The sequence below is a fragment of the Phoca vitulina genome, unplaced genomic scaffold (assembly GCF_004348235.1).
Source record: "Phoca vitulina isolate PV1807 unplaced genomic scaffold, GSC_HSeal_1.0 scaffold28, whole genome shotgun sequence".
In the NCBI taxonomy this organism is placed as follows: Eukaryota; Metazoa; Chordata; class Mammalia; order Carnivora; family Phocidae; genus Phoca; species Phoca vitulina.
This window is the reverse complement of record NW_022589731.1, coordinates 5,164,217-5,184,546: the sequence shown is the minus strand read 5'-3', so window position 1 is coordinate 5,184,546 and position 20,330 is coordinate 5,164,217. Positions and strand designations below refer to the sequence as shown.

The following is a 20,330-nucleotide window of genomic DNA, read 5'->3' as shown; positions in this document are numbered from 1 at the left end:
GGGCCACAGCTGGAGTCTCAGCTTTGCAGATGTCAATTTCTAACTGGTACATGCCGCAGAGGGTTCCAGAACCCTGATGGTAATGAAGTGTACGTGAGCACAAGCATGTTGACGTGTGTGTGTGTGTGTGTATGTGTATGTATGTGTGTGTGTGTGTGTGTTGGGTGGGAACATTTAATATGAAGGTTCTAAAATAATAGAACAACATAAAGAACATAAGGAAAATATATATGCAGATATATGGGCTTTAAAAACTGCCCTGTTTTAAAGTTGAAAATAAGTGGGGGGTGGGGAGAGTTTCAAAGTGTTTGTGACTGCCTACAGAGTTTATGGTTTTGTTTAAAATGAAACATTTATAATATTAAGGTATATGAAAGGATTTGGTGCCAAATAAATATTTGTTGAATGATAAAATCAGTGGTAGAGTCCTAGAGATCTGTGATGCATTTCATTTACTAGCATTTGAGCTTATACAAATCTCATCCCTAAGTCTGGAGTTCTTCATCTGTAAAAGCTACCACTTTCTGGAATTTTTTTTTTATAAAATTTAAAAGAGAAAAAGCATGCAATTCATTTAGCACGGTTCCTAGCCCGGAGGAGAGGGTTGCTCTGGTTGTTCTGGAGGTTAATGGCGCTGCTGCCATCTTTGGAGAGATTCTGGGGAGAGGTCAGCCCAAGCCTCAGGAAAAACTCCATAGAAGAAAGCCCAGGATGTATTTGGATGGGGAGGCAGGCAAGGGAAGGGCAGTTCAAACCAGAGGAACCGTCTGAATGAACATAGGGTGTCAGCCAGGAATGAGCGTGCTGTTTAGAAATTGCAGAAGCCTGATGATACAGATTTACCAACATGACAGAGGTTTATTTGTTAGTGCAGGGGTGGGAAGCGGACAGGTTTCAATGCGTACAGTAAAGACCTGTCGGATGTTAAAGTGATAGTCTGATTCTTAACATCCTTTTTGAATTGTAAAGTTCTAATAACCCTCATTACATAGAGGAGAAATCTGAAGCCTAGCTCGCTCGGTAAGTGACCTTCTCTGAGTCACACAGCACGGTGCAGATAGACCTAGGACCTAGAACATCACCCCCAGCAGAAGCGCGCACTTGCAGAGCAATGTGGCCGCAGGCTGGCTGGCCCCGTGTGCTGGGCTCCCGCGCGCCTCCCATGTCCTCCCCATAGCCCGAGTTATTTGCCAGGTCTCCCCACTGACCACTGCCTCACACCATTCTCTATTAGTTATGCAAGGAGAATATTTTTCACGGTGTCATTAAAAAAATTACTTAAAGAAAACAAGTCTTTAACCCAAACCACACATTGAACATGAAGAAAGCTACTGTGTCAGGTAGAAGTATCTGGAGTATTTTACAGTCGGTTCCGTGAGACAGTAGGCAGTACTGGTGAATAAAGAGAGACCACTCAGTAGCAGCCCCATCTCCTGTTCCTGGAGCACAGACTAGCCCAGCACCGGACTCTTTGCCTTTCATGACTGAGCTCTTCCCTCGTCACGGCCGCTGGAAAGATGCCTCGCACCCGTTCCCATTTTACAGATCGGCGTTGAGAGAGGTGCAGCCACTGCTTAGGTTTACCAAGCTAGCAGGCCTTGAACCTGCGTTTAAAGCCCTGTCCCTCTGCTCAAAGCCTGGCCCTTGAAAGGCGGCCTTTCTCTAGATCACAGATTTCGCAGGGGTGGAACTGCGTGATGCTAAGCAGCAACTGTTGCAAAGAGTGAGGGTGCCTGCGAAGAGCTCACAGGGCCCTAATTATCTATGGCAAGGAAAACATCTGTGTGGGGAAAGTAATGAAATTAATTCTAAAGTCTAGCAGTTGCATGCATTAATTGATGTTAATTAATGCCAAATTACAAGATACTTCCTATGGAATCGCATCATACACTCACTAGAATTGAATATGGAAAGAGTTCATCATACTTAATGTTATTACAGCAAGCCCCAAGGGGAATAAGAGTGATTGGTCCCTCATTATGAAGTGCAGCCAATTTCTTTCTGTTTCCATTAGAAGGAGAAAGAGAACAAACCAGGAGCACTTTACCAGGGGCAGGCAGCTCAAAACTGTTCATTTCCCCTTCAGCTTGCAAATTTCACTTTGAGCCACTCTAAACAAGAAATGATTTTAAGACCTCTACCTGGGGCTTTCCTTGTGTCACCCAGTTGAAGCTTCTGTATTTCTTAGCCCAAGGACAGGCTCATGGCATGTATTGCTCATAGTGCTCCACCTCAATATGTGTCATGTGGAGTAAGATCGAAAAGCAGAGGAATTAGAGATGGTTCTCTAAGTCTTGAGAGACAGATCTCACAAGCCTACCGTGGACCACACCCCCTCCACCCCTGGGCTGAGAGATGCTGACCGGGGGATTTGCACACAGAGTAGTCTCCCTCTCTCACATCACTGCCTGTATGTTACTGTTGACATCTCCTATATATCTTTTATTCATTTTTCCAGTGCAAACATGCATATGTAGGTATCTATATATACAACTTGCCCAGAATCTGGTTGATGCACACGTATTTTGGTAACCTACTTTTAAAAAACTTTTATTTTAGAATAATTTTAGGTAAACAGAAAAGTTACCAAGACAGTAGTACAGCTTTACCTAGCTTCTGCTAATGTTAGCATCTTGAACAACCAAGGTCTGTTTTTCAAAACTAAGAAATTAACATTGATACAATATTATTAATTGGTAACCTGTTTTTATTATATGAAAAGTATTAAGCACTTCTGTACATACTCATATACTCTTTAGAAGCACGGTTTTAATCACAAACTGTACATGTTCTGAGGTTTTCAAAACTTATTCCCCCATTTTTGGCCATTCTTTTCTCTTTCTATTATAAACAACACTGATGAATATTGAAATAGCTAAATCTTTGCATAGATCATTAATTATTTCCTTGGGTAGAATTCTCAGAAATGAACGTGAGGTTAAAAGATCTCATTTTCAAGGATCTTGATTCATATTGCCAAATTACCCCACAAAAATATAAATTTACTGGTCTTTTTTTTTTTTTTTTTTTGTATCTAGGTATATGCATTGATACTTAGCTCAAAGCCAAATTATACTTAACAAAAAATGGCCCCCAGTTCATGGGCATTTTTCACACAGCATAGAGCAGTAGAAATAAAAGCCTTGGAGCCAACCAAGTTTGAAACCCATAATGCCATTTCTATAAATCGTGATCTATTTGAGCTTCATTCTCTTTATCTAAAAAATCAGTTGATATATTATACTTTGTCATACTGTGAAGATTAAATGTATGAAATAAAGGTGAACATGCTTCAGAGTACCTGGTACATAGATGGTCAACAAATGTTAGTTTCCCTGTTCTTTTATTTTCTTCCCAAATCCCTTAGATTCAGAATTTCCGAATAGTTGAGTTATAAATATGAAAATTGTATCTTTATATTTTCCATCTTGTGCTTGTTCAGGAACCTTTGAAAAGGAGGTTAAAGTCTTAAGAAAGAAACTCTTAGACTCCATTACACATAAAACAAGCACTGTGTATTTATCAAGAACTCCTCATTAGGTGGCAGTCCCAAGAAATTCTGATTGGAAGTTGTATTTGTAGTTTGAAGACCAAGACCTCTTAATCAAGAACTTTTGATTCAGTTTGGTTAATCATTGTTTTTATTCATTATCTCACATAAGAAGCACAGAGAAAGAGCAACTCTGGGCTCAGTACAATCAGTAACTCAGCGTCATCTGGAAATAGGTCCTTTCCATCTCTTTGCATACTCATTATATAAGCTTAACTGTAAAACTGGCTCCTCTGTGTAAAAAGAAGGCTAACGCAGTCCCAAGCATCCCATTGGACACAGTGTTCTAGAGAGGCAGAAGAGGGTCTTCTGCTGCAGCTCCTGGTCCCTCCCCTGCAGCCCCTTAAAAGACCTCCCTCTCTTCTCATTTACTATGACAGGGTTTTAATGCCCTTTCCTGAACCAACCAGTGGCAAGGGGAGTAGGAAGACCTTGAATGGGCATAGACCCAAAAGGATTAATCCTTGCATATGAGCACTTATCAGTCACACAGGAGGAAGGACAAGCCTACACATCCAGTATTGGCTTCTCCATTAAAGAGGCTGGGAAGAATGGGTATTGGCAGGTCACCAAGGGAACATAACTGATAGAGAAACATAACTGGAGTGCTCAAATTCAGTTTAACTACCCTTTTAAAGGACCTCCTATGTGACCCCAAACTGATCTTATCACTGTGGAAGGTAGCAAAAGAGAAAATAGGAATATTACCATTATTGATAACAACTGAGATCTGTACACATTTGAGTTTAGAAAAACATGTAGCATATACATTAATTAGAGCCAAACTGCAAGAGCGTTGACGTTGGCATCCCCATTTAATGAATGTGGGTGGCAAGACTCAGGAGGATGAAATGATTTCTTTTGAACTATGCAGCTAGTAAGTGATCAAACCAGAACTCAAGCCCAGGTCTCCTAGCTTGCTAGTGTCCATTGTTTCTGTGACCCCAGGCTACCTTTAGGAAAACAGAAGTTGATTAAAAGTTGTAGAAGGTTCTGGTGGAGTGTGAAATTGTGAGGTAAAGATTTTTGTGTGCTGTAGTGGTGGGGAAGGACTGAGTCACAGAAATTTTCTTCAAGGAGAAAGATCTTGAGTTATGCCTGAAAACAAAACTATGATAACTAAAACTAAGAATGTTTGCAAAAGAAGATAATTAAGAGTGAGTAGTGGCTCTTCTTTAGTTTATTTCTGGAGATGGTTTCACCAGGACTAGATGGCTTAAAGTACTTCAGAGCCATCCCATCCGCACAGATGGCAGTAGGATGAAGGAATATTGTAGATAAAGGTCTCCACAGTCTCCTAAGAGCTTATCAGCAATTACATCAGTCATTGGTCAGATGGAGCACACGTGCATGCTGCCCCCTAGTGGTCCTCCTTCTAGAATACAGGTTTACCCAAGTTCCTTAAGTAAAGGTGATCCTGGAAATTTTCTTCAGGAAGTCATTAGTGAATCCTTGTATCCAACCCAATAGTATTGCGTACCCCCATTTCATGTAAGTCTTCATCTCCTGATTTCTTTTTAATTTGAAAGAGTGGATTTCTGTGTATATCCCTGATGTCCTAAAAGCAAACTTATCCTTTCATTCAGCATCAAAATAAAAAAGCAAAACTTTATTTTACATTCAAAATATATATATTTCAATCAAGAAGCACATTCCAGTGAGTATTTACTTATTTCCCAATATGTGCCTGGAACAGTATTAGAACCTGGAGTACGTTAGTGAACAACCAGAAAAGGCAGTCACTGTCTTCAAGGAGATTATATTCTAATGGAGAAGGACAGAAATAAATAAGGAACAGGTATTTTATATTGTGATAAATTCCATGAAGGGAATTGACAAAATGGTGTGTGATCAATAGTAATCATGGAAGACTCTCCGAAGTAATACTGCGCTGAAATCTAGAACTTTCTTTGTGAACAACCTGGAGAGAAGCATTTCAGGCAGAGGGAATACAAATGAAAAGTCTCTTACGTGGGTAGAAAGTTTGGCCGCATTTCCGAACATAAAGGAGGCCAAATGAGAAGAATCACAGAGAGAAAAAGAGATTAGCATGTGGGGAAATTGGAGTGGTGGGTCCTAGAGGGTTTGAATTTATTTTAAATACAATGAGGCAAAGGAGTTTTAAGTAAGGAAGCGACATCTGATCAGTAGACAGGGCAGAATAGTTGTAGTCTAAAAACCAAGACAACCTCCCTGGTACAGTGTACTTCCAGCAATAAATATCAAATCCATGTAAAAGTTATTATCACTGATAGGTTTCCCATCTGCTGGGAGAGGCAGAAGATGGTCTTCTGCTGCAGCAGAAGTCTCAGGTGGGATTAGTTTACTTTTCTGTAAAATGAGAGCAGAGCTTTGGACTCAGGAATCTCCTCTCTATACTGTTTCCCTTCTAATTCTTAGGAGAAGAAAAGCCTTTTTCTTGATATAGAATCTTCCTGTTTATAACAGTGCAGTTCTTGCATGAGATGACTGGTGATTGCGTGTATGACCATGTTTCCCTGCCTGTTGGTCAAAGGTCAAAGTGTGGGGAAAGAGCCTACAAGTGCAAAACAAAACAAAACAAAAAGTACCCAACAAAATCACTAGTATTAATGGCAGTTTTTAAAAATGTTTTCATTTAGGTTTGGGAGGGGAGAATTAATTAATGAGAATTTAGTGTTCCAGGCTGGCAAGATTTGGTGGAGGCACTGGGGCGTAGTGGTGATGGTGTTGCTAGGAAGTGAGTAAAATAATAACGATACTGCTTTTAACAATAATAATTGGATCAATAATGCAGTTAAAGAATGTGAGGTTTGTTTAAAGAATTGGAGATAGCAAGGGAAATGGACAATGTCCACTCCGAGTCCAATACTCTGTGTGTATACATACCCTGTACCCATTTTTTTTTTTTCAGATTCACAGTACCTAACTTGCCGAATGCAGAACTGCACAGAGGCCAACAGAAATAAACCTTTCCCAGGCTACATTGACCCAGACTCTTTGATTGTCCAGGATGATTACGTGTTTGTTCAGGTATGAAAGATCCACTTCTGCTGATTGTCTCAGACATTTCTCTTTCCTGCTTCTGTCCTAATGCACCCTCCTTAGCCTGCTTACACTCCCTTAAGAGTAAAAAAGGAAAGAAAAAAAAATCATTCTCTTTTTGACAAAGGGAGCATTACCAAGTGTTGAAGCTTCTATGCTAACAGAATATTAATTAACTCCTTTGGGCATTGTCTGGAGGACCTTATCAATGTGGGATCATGGAGGTCAAGGTTGTCTTAGAATGATGCACACTTCTACTCACCTCCCTCCTCTGCCTTCATGGGACTGAGCGGATATGTCAGTCTCTTCCTATCAGAATAGTCAGCCAATCAGCCTGTTCCCCAATATTCACCTTAAAAATAGAGAAACAGATGGGAGCAGGAAGCTGTGGGGTAGCTGGAGGTGGTGGGAGGCAGGGGTGAGGTGGGAGAGTAATCAGCCATTATTGTCAGGCTCTGACTGTGATTGGGATCAGAATTAGATGAGATGAGATGTGCTCAGCCGGGTTTTTCACCCCTGAAGACAGTGGCAGACCTTTGAGGTTGAATGGTTAGAAGAGACAGGGAGCAAGTATGCTTTGCTTCTTTTCAGCATTTAAGGAAAATTCTAGGCTTGTTTAGATAATGCGTCAGTTATTAGTTAAGTTTGGACAGACCTCACTTATTGCTTCCCATACTAAGAGTGGCAAAGGTACAATTGCTAAATAGTTTATATCTGTGTAGTTTATATGTTTATATATTAAATATATATTTATGTATATTTACTTATTTATTTATACATACATACTATATATACATATACACACAATTTCACTGTGATTGAGACACATTCTAAACACTGTTTATGTGTTTGGACAAGAAATCATAATTAAGAATATTCAATCCCATGTTTTGAGGAAGCAAATGTTCAAAATGCCCAACATCAGCCTATGTACTCTTAAAATGTTTCACAGATGACTACACACACACACACACACACACACACATATCAGGTTTCCTTAGGGAAATGAGTAATGAGTACTCTGATAGCTTCAACATCAAATTATCAAGTGATATTAAAATGGTTACACATATGGGTTCTATCTATAATTCATTTCTCTATCACTGTTTCTCCCAGCAACTTTTTCTGTTTTCTAATAATGGTTTATAATCCACATACGTAACTTACAAATGGGAATCCCTTCTGCATTTAGAGTGTCATATATTTTCTACCCATGCCACTGTGAACATGATCCTACAGCCCATCACGAGGACTGTGAGGTGATCTGGCTCCATAATGGAGAAATGATAACTTCTGGTCACTTTTTTATGTGTCTGGGGACGTTCCCCCAGAGCATGTGTTGACACAGTCTGAGCATGCACACTCTAGCTGGTATCCCAACTCTGGATATTTATATGGATTAAGAGCAGCTAGGGATGCCTGGGTGGCTCAGATGGTTAAGCGTCTGCCTTCGGCTCGGGTCATGATCCCAGAGTCCTGGGATCGAGCCCCGCATCGGGCTCCTGGCTCAGCGGGGAGCCTGTTTCTCCCTCTGCCTCTGCTTCTCCCACTGCTCATGCTCTCTCTCTATATATATCTCTGTGTCTCAAATGAATAAATAAAATCTTTAAAAAAAAAAAAAAGAGCAGCTAAACCAAGTTACAGAAACAGGGAGTAGATGGTGGTTGCCCGGGGTTAGGAGGTGGGGAGATGGGAGTCAAAGGGTACACATTTCCAGCTATTAAATGAGTAACTTCTGTGGATCTAATGTACATACAGCATAGTGACTATAATCAACAACACTGTAATATATACTTGACAGTTGTTAAGACAGTAGATTTTTAAAGATATCACCACACGCAAAATATCATAATTAAGTGAGGAGACAGAGGTGTGAACTAACCTTATGGCGGTAATCATTTTGCAGTATACACATGCATCAAACCATCAGGTACGTCTTAAACTCACATACGTTATATGTGAATAGTATCTCAATAAAGCTGAAAAACAAGAGTGGCCACAGAGGAGAGAGATGGTCAGTGGAGCCCGGGACACTGCACGGGATAGTGCTCATGCTGAGGTGGAGACCGCACCCCTTCTTGCCCTCCCTGGCACCCACGGGGTTCATGGGGCTGTATGTGCCAGACAGACGTGGAGGAGGTGGCTCACAGTTCTCTTCTGGGAGATAGAGATCTGTAGTGATTTTGGACCACGATGCTGGCCGGCTTCCCGTCTACTGTGTCAGCAGCACTGCTGGACCTGAGACGTACTCAGAGGCATCAATGTGACAGCAGCAAATGGAATTCAGTGCTCAGAGGTGAGGGGTTTCTGCTCTGGCACTGTCTGACCTGGGCCATTTCCTTCCGGTATGGCTCGGGGACCTGTTTGCACGCCCATAGTCGGGCTAGACAGCTGGGGACTGCTGATGGACGTGAAGCTAATCTACTCTGTAGCTTGTGTCATTAAAAAAAAAAGAAGAAGAAGAAGAAAAGAAAGAAACTGAAAATATATCCTGGCTTCTGAGCCACAGTGCAAATTGAAGAATTATATTTTCATGCAGTGGGTTTAGCTTGCGCCTCAGACCAACTCACATACACTGTATGAGTTGTTTTTGAACGGAACTCTAGTTCTTCACACTTGTCCACAATAGTCATTCACACTGCTGGGTTGGCAGCTAGCCCCCGCCATCGAGGCTGTTTCTCTATGGCCTGTAACTGTTATAATAGCTCCTCTTACCTTTGTGTTTGTGATCCAGCTGACATCGGGAGGACGGCCACATTACTACGTGTCCTACCGGAGGAATGCCTTTGCCCAAATGAAGCTGCCCAAATATGCTTTGCCCAAGGTATGACCTGAATGGATTTCTTCATTTCAGTATTTTTCTAGTTCCCATATTCTTGCCTTCACCCCTTTCCCAAGGACCCTCATATTCATTTATCTTTTCGCATCCCCCCATGAACGTTTTTCAACTTCTCTCTTGCTCTAATTCTTGCTATAGGAGCATCTGAATAGATTGTCAACTGATTTGCTTTTGTTTTTCAGTAATAAAGATTTTCAAGCAGTATGTATGGGTATTCTAGAAAGACAGAAAATAGGCTTTGGATACACGTTATATCAGTACAACAGGTGTGATACGTTTCTATCCCATTTTATTGTTAATTATTGAGAGGTGGTGCATCTAGATGACACCCAGCCTTTGCTTTGTCTCTTGATGGAACTTATGAGACTGGTTTTAGAGTTCTGAGGCACAGCTAATTTTTTGGACTTCCCCAAAGACATACTCCTTTGAAAATAATGACAGACAGAAGTTAAAGACACTCTCAACTGCTGACATCCCTGGGCTATCTTTCTAGAAACACTGAACAACTGTGTTAATATGGAGCACCACCTAGTGGAGGACAAACTGACTTGGGAGCTCAAAGTTATGTGGATTTGTGGTCTGAAATAGTTAATGTATTGTGTCTTGATCTTAGAGCAAGGGAGGTATGTATGGCTGTAGGAGGGGACAGTGCAGGTTTAAATGTAGTTGTAGCTCAGCTTTGCAACCTTTAGGTTGGACAAAGAACATAGGGAACTTTTTTTGATTGAGTGTTCATGACTCCTTATCTTGTGTTTTTATCCATGACTTTGTAGTATGCTGTCCTGGACCAACACCAGCTAGCTGCCAGGAAATCATGGGATAGCACAAGGACATCACAGGTCTCCTCTTCTAGGAGAGCCAGTGGTAGCCAGTTGCTCTGGCCTCTACAGGCAGAATTCTCCTTCTTGGCCATCACTCTGCCCCTAAGCCTAGCAGGATAGTAAGGTGGGCTGAGACATTGGCCCATTCAAGATAACTACACACATTAAATTGCACTGTTGACTCCAGGGAACAATATCCATGTTAGTAGTTCTTATTTCCAGCTGCTAAGAGATTAATGACAGTGGTAATTGCCCAGAACTATATGTCTGTGACTTATACACTTAAATGCTCCCTGCTCTTGATTCAGGTGTTTTCGGGGCGCCTGGGTGGCTCAGTCGTTAAGCGTCTGCCTTCGGCTCAGGTCATGATCCCAGGGTCCTGGGATCGAGCCCCGCATCAGGCTCCCTGCTCAGCCGTAAACCTGCTTCTCCCTCTCCCACTCCCCCTGCTTGTGTTCCCTCTCTCGCTGTGTCTCTGCCTGTCAAATAAATAAGTAAAATCTTTAAAATAAATAAATAAATAAATAAAGTGTTTTAAAAAAGACAAGCACTTACAACTTTGGACTTGTGCCTCAGATGAAAATCGGGTAAAGTCCATATGTAAAATTAAATCTGAGTGTTGTTAAAATTACACTGGATAATCTTTTAGGAAGGTCCATGAGGGATATGATCATGCCTCCTCAGTAAGTCCAACAGAGCCATTTTGTTTTTGTTTTTGTTTTTTTCTCCTTGAGTGCTGAAATAAATTGCTATTTCTTTGATTGGTCAGCAAATGCAGTAGTTTAGCTTGCAAGATTTACACCTTTAAAAATAAGAATTAAAGTCAGTGCAGGGAGATGCTCTCCCTCAAGAGGCATGTGGGAATTGAGACCAAATCAGGAAGCAGCAGATATGAGTCACTCCTCTTGTGTTCTCTCCTGGGAATATACTCTTTGTGTGGAATAAGTCCCAGCCAAACCAAAAGCTGTTTGCAGCCCAAGTAAGGCAAGCACTCAAGTCTCCTGAGCTCCCAAATTGGCATCCTTTGTATTATACTTTTCTTCTCTTGAAATAAATTAATAGCTTACTATTAGAAGATAGCCGATCCCCCACAAATTTTGATATACTGGAGGACCATCAAAAGAAAATGTCCTGTGGACCTAAGGAGTCCCAGGAATGGTCATTTAAAACCAAAGAACCATCTTTGGATCTCTTGCTGGAGTGTTAGGAAACACATCCTTTGTGTTGCTTGTTCATAGCCATCACACGGATCACTGTTGACACTTGCCCCCAGTGACATCCAGCCATTCTGGAAGGAAAAGTGATACTTTTACCCTGAATCAGCTGTCTGTCCCCTCCCCTTGCTATCCCAGATGAGCATGCTCCATTACTAGCCTCATCCGAGGTATGAGGGTAGAACGCCATGATTAATTTCTCTCATCCCTGGAAAAATAGGAGCCAGCACAGCAAATGAACGTATTATGTGGTCCAAACAGGTGTTTATTACTTAAGGCAATGAGACGTCTCATTACAATCCCATTACACCTTCAAAGAATAGCCCCAGCTTGGGTGGAGCGATCTGCCAGAAAGGCGCCTGTATTTCACGGCCTTCTATCAAAGCCAGGGCTGCCTTGGCTGGAAAGGAACAAAGCTTTATGCCCACCAAAGGAATCGAGACAAACCAGCACTTTCATGTTCAAATTTTCTGTAATCATCCACTGCATTGTATCAGCTCTTGAAAGACCATGGTTATCCTGAGCTGTGTTAAAAAAATAATAATAATAACATAATGGTAACACTGACCGGAGAGGGAGACGGGGAGACTTTAATATTGCTGCCGCTATTAAAAGCATGAGCCCTCCCCCCAACCCAGGCTGGGAGACATGGTGACGGTTTCCTTGCCTTAACTTATGTGCAGCTCATTCTGAGCTACTCAAGGTAGATGAATGAGGCAATACATATGAAAGTGCTTTGAGCATTTTGGAGGACAGATACTCTATAAAAGCAAGGTAATATTATTATCAGAATGGATCTAGTTGCCTCTGTGGTAGGAGATCGATGGGAACAGGGGCGTGGGTGGTGCAGAGGTTGGTTGGCAGCAGAAGGCCTGGATTCCAGACCTGCATCTGCCACTAACCTGCTTTGAAGCCTTCAACTAGCTTACCAATTTCTCTTTCTCTGTGTTTTGTTTGTTTGTGCTTTTGTTTTGTTTTGTTTTTACATTTTTTAAATAAAATAAATGTTACTCTGAATAAAATATCCTTAGAGATGCTTCACTAAAATTTGGCTCCATGATTAAATAAGCTTAAGAAAAAAATAAACTCCATTCTATGCCCTTTGCCTCGAGAGTAACGGTAGGTCACTGGTGTCAAAAGCTCTAGGATGTCCTGTGAGCAAGAAAACTCTATAACTCAGCATTAATCAAAACATTTTATAAAGGGATCCATTAAAAAAAAAAAGTCTATTAGAATCCATCAATGCTGATGTCCTATGGAACAGATTTTGGGAAACACTCTAGTAGAAGATCTCAAAGGTCACTTCTTGTTCTAAAATTTTGTGTCTCAGTAAAAGTATTGAACATAAAGTGCCACTTTATGTAGAAAGAGTGTATTTTCCTGATAGAGGAGAATGTAGGCAAGAAGAGAAAAGAAAGATGACATTTAAATATGTCAGATCTTTCAATTAAGATATCTGAGACCAACATTTTTTAAGTCTCTTCAGTGTCATTGGATTATATGGAGAGAGAGAGAGAGAGAGATCGGATCTTGGCCCTTATCTAGAGATGGCCATTTGAATCTGTTATTGTTACTCGACTAGTTCTCTAGGTGACCTTGAAGCACTGTTTAGTTCCAAATCTACAAAATAAAAATTTGCATGAGTTGGGATAATATAGTTGATGTATCTAGCCCCTAGCATTTATTAACAAGATATCTGTGATGACCCGGACTTCAGAGGTTCACCAGTGCACAGATTCACTCCAAAGGCACAGAGGTGGGCAATAGTTACATGGGGGCCAGATCTGTGCTTCAATATTTTGAATTGAATTCAGGGAAGATGCTGCATCCTGCTTACTAGTGAATTGGGAGCAGTTATGTGAGGATTCCAAATGGCAGAATAAATATTTGGGTCTTTGTCTTTTAGGAAGTGGGGAGCCATAGAAAGTTTGGCCCTCAGTGGTTGAATGGCCCTTGGGCTAATTTCCATAGCTAATCCCCTCCATTACAAAGAAGCAAAATACTTGGCATGAACCACTTTTTATTAAGTATACTAGTTAGCCCGCCAACATTTGCGGTGAACAGAAAAGCCAAATCAACCTTGCTTCATCAACAAAGGGGATTTAAGGGCTTGCATAATTGAGAATAGCTAGCATGTATGGAACAGATGCTATGCGCCAGGCACTATTCTCAGTGCTTACCACTTAGTAACTGATTTAATCCTCATAACTCCGTGGAGGGCACACTAATATCTCTGTTTTGCAGGTAGAAATTCTCAGACACAGAGTTTAGTTCACACAGCTAAGTTATAGAGGGAGGATCTGAACTCAAGTAGCTTTACTTCAAAGTCCATTCTTTTAACCATTTTGTTCTACTGTTCTCTCTAACTGAAAGGTTTACAGGTGGGGCAGGCTTCTTAGCTGTCCACAATCAAAGGCTCAAAGACTTTCACAGAATGTGACCTATCTCTCTTCCTTTTGAGCCTATTTTCTTCAGGACTGGCTTCATCCCCTGCTTCCCCTCCAAGATATGCCTTCATCAGATCTAGACTTTCTTTTTTTTTTTTTTTTTTACTTTCTGATAATACCAGTGTCATTGTAGAATTGTTTCTTATTGACTTCGTGTTGCATACCTATCACTGATCCAACTGTTGTGGTCAGGGACATTGAATATTCTGAATGCTAAGCCAGTAAGCTCTTTTCTGGTGTTGAGGGTAGCAAAACGTAGCAAAGACTAAGTACAGGAAGGAAATTTGTCTGAGAGTAGTAAGGGTGTTTTTCAAAGAACATTAACTACAATTATCAGAAGAAATGGAATAGACATTTGACCGATACAAACAATGGCCAACTTCCATACCAAACATAAGCTTGCATTATTGATTCACATTGAATTAATGGGAAGGATTCATTTTTGGCTTCCCACTCTGTATTCTTTATATAAAAGCATTACCAAACTCTAGAGTATGGCATGTGAGACTCAAGTAGGGGTGAGGAATATGAAACTCTGTGGATGAAGACTTCTTCCTTCTGGGATCATCGGAGTTCACTGTGATCATGGTAAAGGAGGGAGAGACTCGTTCCTATATGTTTAGAGCAAGGTCCAAGCTGAATTGCTGATCGTTTGGTTGAGAGAACATGGGCATATATTATAAGGAGAAATGTAGGTTAGAAGTTAGGTAGAACTTTCTAGCACTGAAATAATTGCCAAAGAAGATTGGAAGTTCCCCTGAAGCTTTTCAAGGATGGAGGATGATCCATCTGGGAAGATTTGAGTACTAAGCTACACAAAAGCCAAGAATCTTTCCATACTGTTCTTCAGTCTTTATGCTTATTTGTAATTCTGTTTTTGTTTTGTTTTGATTTTTGGTTTTTGAAAGTTACACCAGTGTCTACTGCCTTGAGTAAAGGCAGTAGGCAGCTGCCAAGAGCTTATGCACAGAAGACGGCAAGCCTTGGTCTGAGACAGCAAGCCTTGGTCTGTGTCAGCCTCCCCTGAACATTTACTTCTCTGGAGTTCTGAATGGGGAAGAAAGGGTTTGGAATTCCCATCCCAGGGACATGCGCTCACTGCCTCCACATTACCTTTGCCTTGGACTACCAGAGTCTGAAAGGAGGCCTCTTTTTTCCTCTCTCATTTAAGTTTCCCTGCTGAACTTCTCAGAGTAAAGGTTTAGATAAGCCACTTAGTCCTTGAACACTCATTGATGTGAAGATGAGTGCTTTGGGGTGATTCTCAGGTGAATGTTTTCCTCAGGGGCTTCTGGGAGTTGCTGAGCCTTAGGGAATGTTTCTCAAACTTTCATGTGCGTATGAATCACTCAGATTTTATTTACATACAGATTTTTGATTCAGTAAGTGAGGCCTGAGATTCAGTGTATCTAACAAGCTCACAGGTGATGCCCATGCTGGTGGCCCATGGACCACTCTGAGAGAAGCAGGACTTACCTATTTTCTCTCTGTCTCTTCAACTTTTCCTCATATTTGCCCCACATAAGCCTTCTGAACACGTACCATGTTTGTGCCTGGCCAAGTATATCAGGATGACTGATTCTCCAAAGTTATACATATTTGAGAAAGTATTCTTCAATTATCTAATGAGGTAATTAAATTATAAGTGAGCTACCAGGCATCTCTCTGCCCAATTTTCTCATGACCTTACTGCCTAACCCCACAAATGACAAAGGAAATGATTAACATTTACCTAATTAATTATTATTTCATGAATATACAAAAGGAAAATTTTTATCTTCCATGACAGTGCCTAAGAGCCTATTCTGGTATTCTTCATGAGATTCCACTCTCTTTGGACATATGCCATGTTAACATATGAAGCTCTTCATCCTTCATCCTTTTTACTTCTCTGTGTCTTTCTTCAGGACATGCATGTCATCAGCACAGATGAGAATCAAGTGTTTGCAGCGGTTCAAGAATGGAACCAAAATGACACCTACAACCTCTATATCTCAGACACCCGTGGGGTCTATTTCACACTGGCCTTGGAGAATGTCCAGAGCAACAGAGGTCCTGAGGGCAACATCATGATCGACCTCTATGAGGTATGTCACAAGGCATGTGTACTCCTGAGCCCCTGCAGTGCCTGGGCTGGCAGTTAGTAAGGGCCCACCATTGGCTGCCGCCTCCATCATTTTAATTCCTAGTTCCTTATATGGCCTCATTTCATTTGGGAGAGGGGAGGATTTGTAGAACATTTTTATTGGTTAATTTGCATTCCACACAACACCTCTGGGAGGAATCCTTTCTTGATGAAGTCCACAGTCCATGAAGTCTCCGGGGACCTGGAGAGAGTGTCTGGGGAAGCAGTCAAACAAATGAAAGGCTTGAACAAGGGTGATCCTAGTGTGAAATTTGAAAATAATCTTGAAGGGCAAACAGGGTGTCAGAGTTTGAGCAAAGGGGCAGTGGGCATCCTCCTTTCCCCTCTGAAGAAGGAACAGGCTAGCGGGGTGGGGGGGGGCGGGTATTACACTAGAAGATACTCCCATTGGACCTGAATACCTTTCTAAACTGGTAACTTCCACTGGCTAATTGTCATCTCCTCAGAGGGCCAGTGAGTGAGACAGAAGTGATAGGTCTTTCTCTCCTAAATGGGAAGGGGGGAGGCAGAGACAAAAAACAGAGTTTACCGTATTTCCCTAAAACAGCTATGGCCCTTTGTTTCTCAAAATGACCAGGATACAAAATAACACCAAATATGCTAGATTGCTTAGCTTTCATAACAAATACCAACACTTGAATGCCATTTAAAGCATGGCTAGGTAGAAAGCAAGCTGCTATTTGGGGATGGATTTTAGCCATTTGTCAGTCTTATCTTGTACCATAAAGGATTTAAAATGGGTTATAATGAGCCATTACAAAATGTATTCAGAATTTGGGAAGTGCACTCATTTACCTATATCCTATCTGAAAAAAAATCTGATTCAAATATGTGCAATCATAATGATGCTATCTTTTGGTTGAGTATAAGTTCATAGAGTCAAGAGGTTGTTTATATAACGAGAGGCAAGGGAATGATATCTAGTATATTAAAGAAAGAAACCAATTTCATTTAACAAATTTAAACCTATCATTGTAATTCCTTTTAATGCTGTCTACCCATCCCCCTTCTCCTTTAGCAGCTCTTGGGGATTTTCTTCTAGTGTCTAAACTTCTCTGTATGTATAAAGTCATGTTAACAAACTTACATGCCCCATTCAGAGCCCAAACTAGCATGAGACATAGTTTGTGTGTATATATTTAGAAAAATACACTGTAGACTTTTTTTACACATTCACAAAGTTTTTCCAACTCTTTTCCTGCCTATGTTCCAGATAAATATAGTAGTATCATGTATCTCAGCCTCAAACTGAACATGTATTCTGGAAAACATTTACATATTCTGGTGATTTAGTTTCAAATTCATGTTGGATAAAATTGTGATTTAAAGTATAAATTTTGGAGTCAGGATGTCTGGATTTATATCCTAGCTACACCACATGTAGTCTTCTAGAGACAAAACCAAGAACTTCCAAGCCTCAGTTTCCTTGTTTAAAATATGGAGCTATACATGATGCCTACTTGATAGAATTTCTGAGGATTACTTAAGTTAATCTTCTTACTGTATGTACTATGAACAGTGCCAAAAATGCATCAATGTTCAACAAATCATAGATAGCATAATTAATATTATATTCCAATGAAGTTAAGCCCCCATACAATGTTCTGTTCTTATAGTCTTAAAATCTACCCACATTTTTTAAATATCTAACACACTTCCACACTTTTGGATCTTTGTTTCTTCCCGTATTGCACTTAGCATGGCCATAGGATGTTGCTTAATGCCAACTAGTCATCTTCTTATAAACAAGTGTAAATTACCACATTTCTTTCCTCATTTGTAAATGTCGTGCAAACATTTAAATTGTTAGTGTGTTTTGTTGAAATGCCATGCATTTTCATGGCTGATTCCAGCACTTACAATGGAAATATCTTGCTTCAAGAGTCTGATAAGAAGTCAAAGCAGCTGCCCCAGATCAATCACCTGGTTTGCTTCCCTGGCCTTGACTCTGTCCTTGTTCTCCCAAAAACATTTTCTCATATTCAGGTTGCATTTTTCCCTTTTTGATTAACTTCTCCCCTCTTTTTAAGTCATTGTGAAAGTGTTTTTTCTGGGATAAATTTTGTTTTCTGCCAAAACAGAGGCCATTCTAATTGGTCCCTTGATGATGACAAAAGATGACAGATTTGGACAGGGGCAGCTTTGCAGTGTTCCGTTATTTACACCTGTTTTCATGAATGGTTTTCTGAATTCAGAAATTGCTAACAGGTATGGAATGAGAAGAGGAAACAGGGTAACTTCTGGACATGGCAAATCATTTCTTGATTAATCCTGGTGTTTCCCTTTTGTGTCTCTCTTGCAGTTGACTGTCCGTAGGACAACTGCTGGCTCTTATTATCATCATTGTGAGCAGTGATGTGACTGCATTATGTAAAGGTGTTCTGCATCCCGGGGCCTGGGAAGAAGAGTCTTTGGTTTTATTAGCCTGACAGTTTGCAGCAACTTGAATTGAAATTGATGTGATCAGAACGGCGGTGCCGTATCTGCTGATTACCTAGATAGAAAGAATATTGGCTGACATGGAACCTGGCACAAATGCTCCTTAAATCTGATTGTTCTGGCTAGCAGGAAGCTGAAAGCCATCCAGCATGAATTTCCCAGTAGAATTGCAATGAATGATGAGTGCTTAGAGATAAATGAAAAGTAAGAAAATCCATAAATGAATTAATGAGGAGCATAGATGAGCAACATATGAGGTAGGGGTGACAAAGATAGAATATATGGAGTGCACGTCTGCTCACATTTGGGGGTGACTGAGGAGGATGGCGTGAGTTCTTTGCTTGTATGCTTCTGCATGCCAACGACCTGCCATTTCTGTGTGTTCTTTAAGCTTTTCAGCAGAGGCAAACTGTGCAATGTATAACGGTATGAGTCTGTGTATCAAGGAGATGTATTGTTGATGAGGCTTTGTGAAGCATATTTCTCATTAAATTCAATCATTTTGTTCACATACACACATTGAAACTTTACAACAAATGTGGCTCTCTCTGCCCTAGAGGTACATGTATGCATGTGATTTTGGGGACAGAGTGTTGGATGACCATCTTACATGGTTTAATTATTCAAATACCAGAATTTTCCTTCAGAGTCAGTTGACTACTGAACATGAACCACATTCAAAAGATTCAAGAAATACGAGGCAGGAAAGTTGGCCACAGAGCAAAAATGCTGGATAGTGATTTTTGTTGATGCAAGTTCATAATAACAACAGATAATATTTTGGGTGCCAGTATGTGCCAGGCACTGTGTAAAGAACTTTCCGTAATTATCTCATTCAATCCATGTATTAACTTTATGATGCTAGGACTATAATTACTTCCACTTTAAACATAAGTAAATGGAGGCAGAAAATGCTATCATTATTGCAAGATTACAGTGCTAGTTGTGGCAGAATTAGGATCTGAATCCTAGAGTATGCAAACTCTTAAGAACAAACTATTTGTGTCTCTCGAAAGATTTGGGCTTGTATTTGATTGTGGCCCAGTAATAGCCCTTAGACTGGAGGTCATTGAAGGGTAGAATAAATAGTATTAGACTTTACCTAGAAGTAGAAGAAACCAGGCAAGAAAAATAAAACAGTCTTGAAAAAGCCAACATAAACAGAATCCACAAATGATAGCTCTGGACCTATTCACCACCTTCTGACCCAAGTCCTGGGTCTGCAGTTAATAGCTCAATTCAGGCAGTACTGTCATTATGCATCCCAATTTTGTCTGGTGGATGTGTTTCCATAAGAGAAGCCCAGGAACAAGCATCCTAAAATTCTGTCATTCCTGAAAGCACAAATGCTCCAGTGGCATCACATGGGATGGGTAACAGAAGATGGTGCCTGATGGTGGCCAGAGCAAAGGAGACATGATGAGTGTGTCTGAGACGTGTGATTCCTAGTGTTTTCGTCTGGTGTGGTTGATGAAAGGGGGGTCTGACAGCTTTGGACAATATCCTCCCTCCTCTGGGAATAGAGTATCAATTAATGACAATGAAGAGCACTTTGGCTTAATGGACAATGACAGTTCACCCCAGCCAAGTAGAAAGGGTTGTGTTGGGAGTGAAGCCACCTGGCTGGCACATTCGGAATGCACAGAATGTGCGCACACATGAGTGAGCACAGTGAGCATCATGGAAGACATAACCAACGAGCAGTGCATGTTCGGTTACCCACACCGTGTCTTCTGCACATGATGAGTGCCCCCTCTTTAAAAGAAAAAGCTCAACAGTTGTGACGATGTACTTATACCTTGATTGCTTGGGGAAAGGTGCCTCTTACAATCCAGCATAGGAGGTGGAGA

At 40.8% G+C, this 20,330-nt stretch overlaps 1 protein-coding gene across 5 annotated transcripts in view; it reads left to right on the top strand.

The window, feature by feature from the left end:
• Positions 1-20,330, top strand: part of SORCS1 (sortilin related VPS10 domain containing receptor 1) — a 502,288-nt gene that overhangs the window by 370,068 nt on the left and 111,890 nt on the right. For all 5 annotated transcript variants that reach the window (XM_032422994.1, XM_032422990.1, XM_032422991.1 and 2 more), the window contains 3 exons: positions 6,444-6,562; positions 9,309-9,398; positions 15,803-15,982. In XM_032422994.1, the coding sequence (XP_032278885.1) occupies positions 6,444-6,562; positions 9,309-9,398; positions 15,803-15,982 (389 nt within the window). The remainder of the gene's footprint in view (positions 1-6,443; positions 6,563-9,308; positions 9,399-15,802; positions 15,983-20,330) is intronic.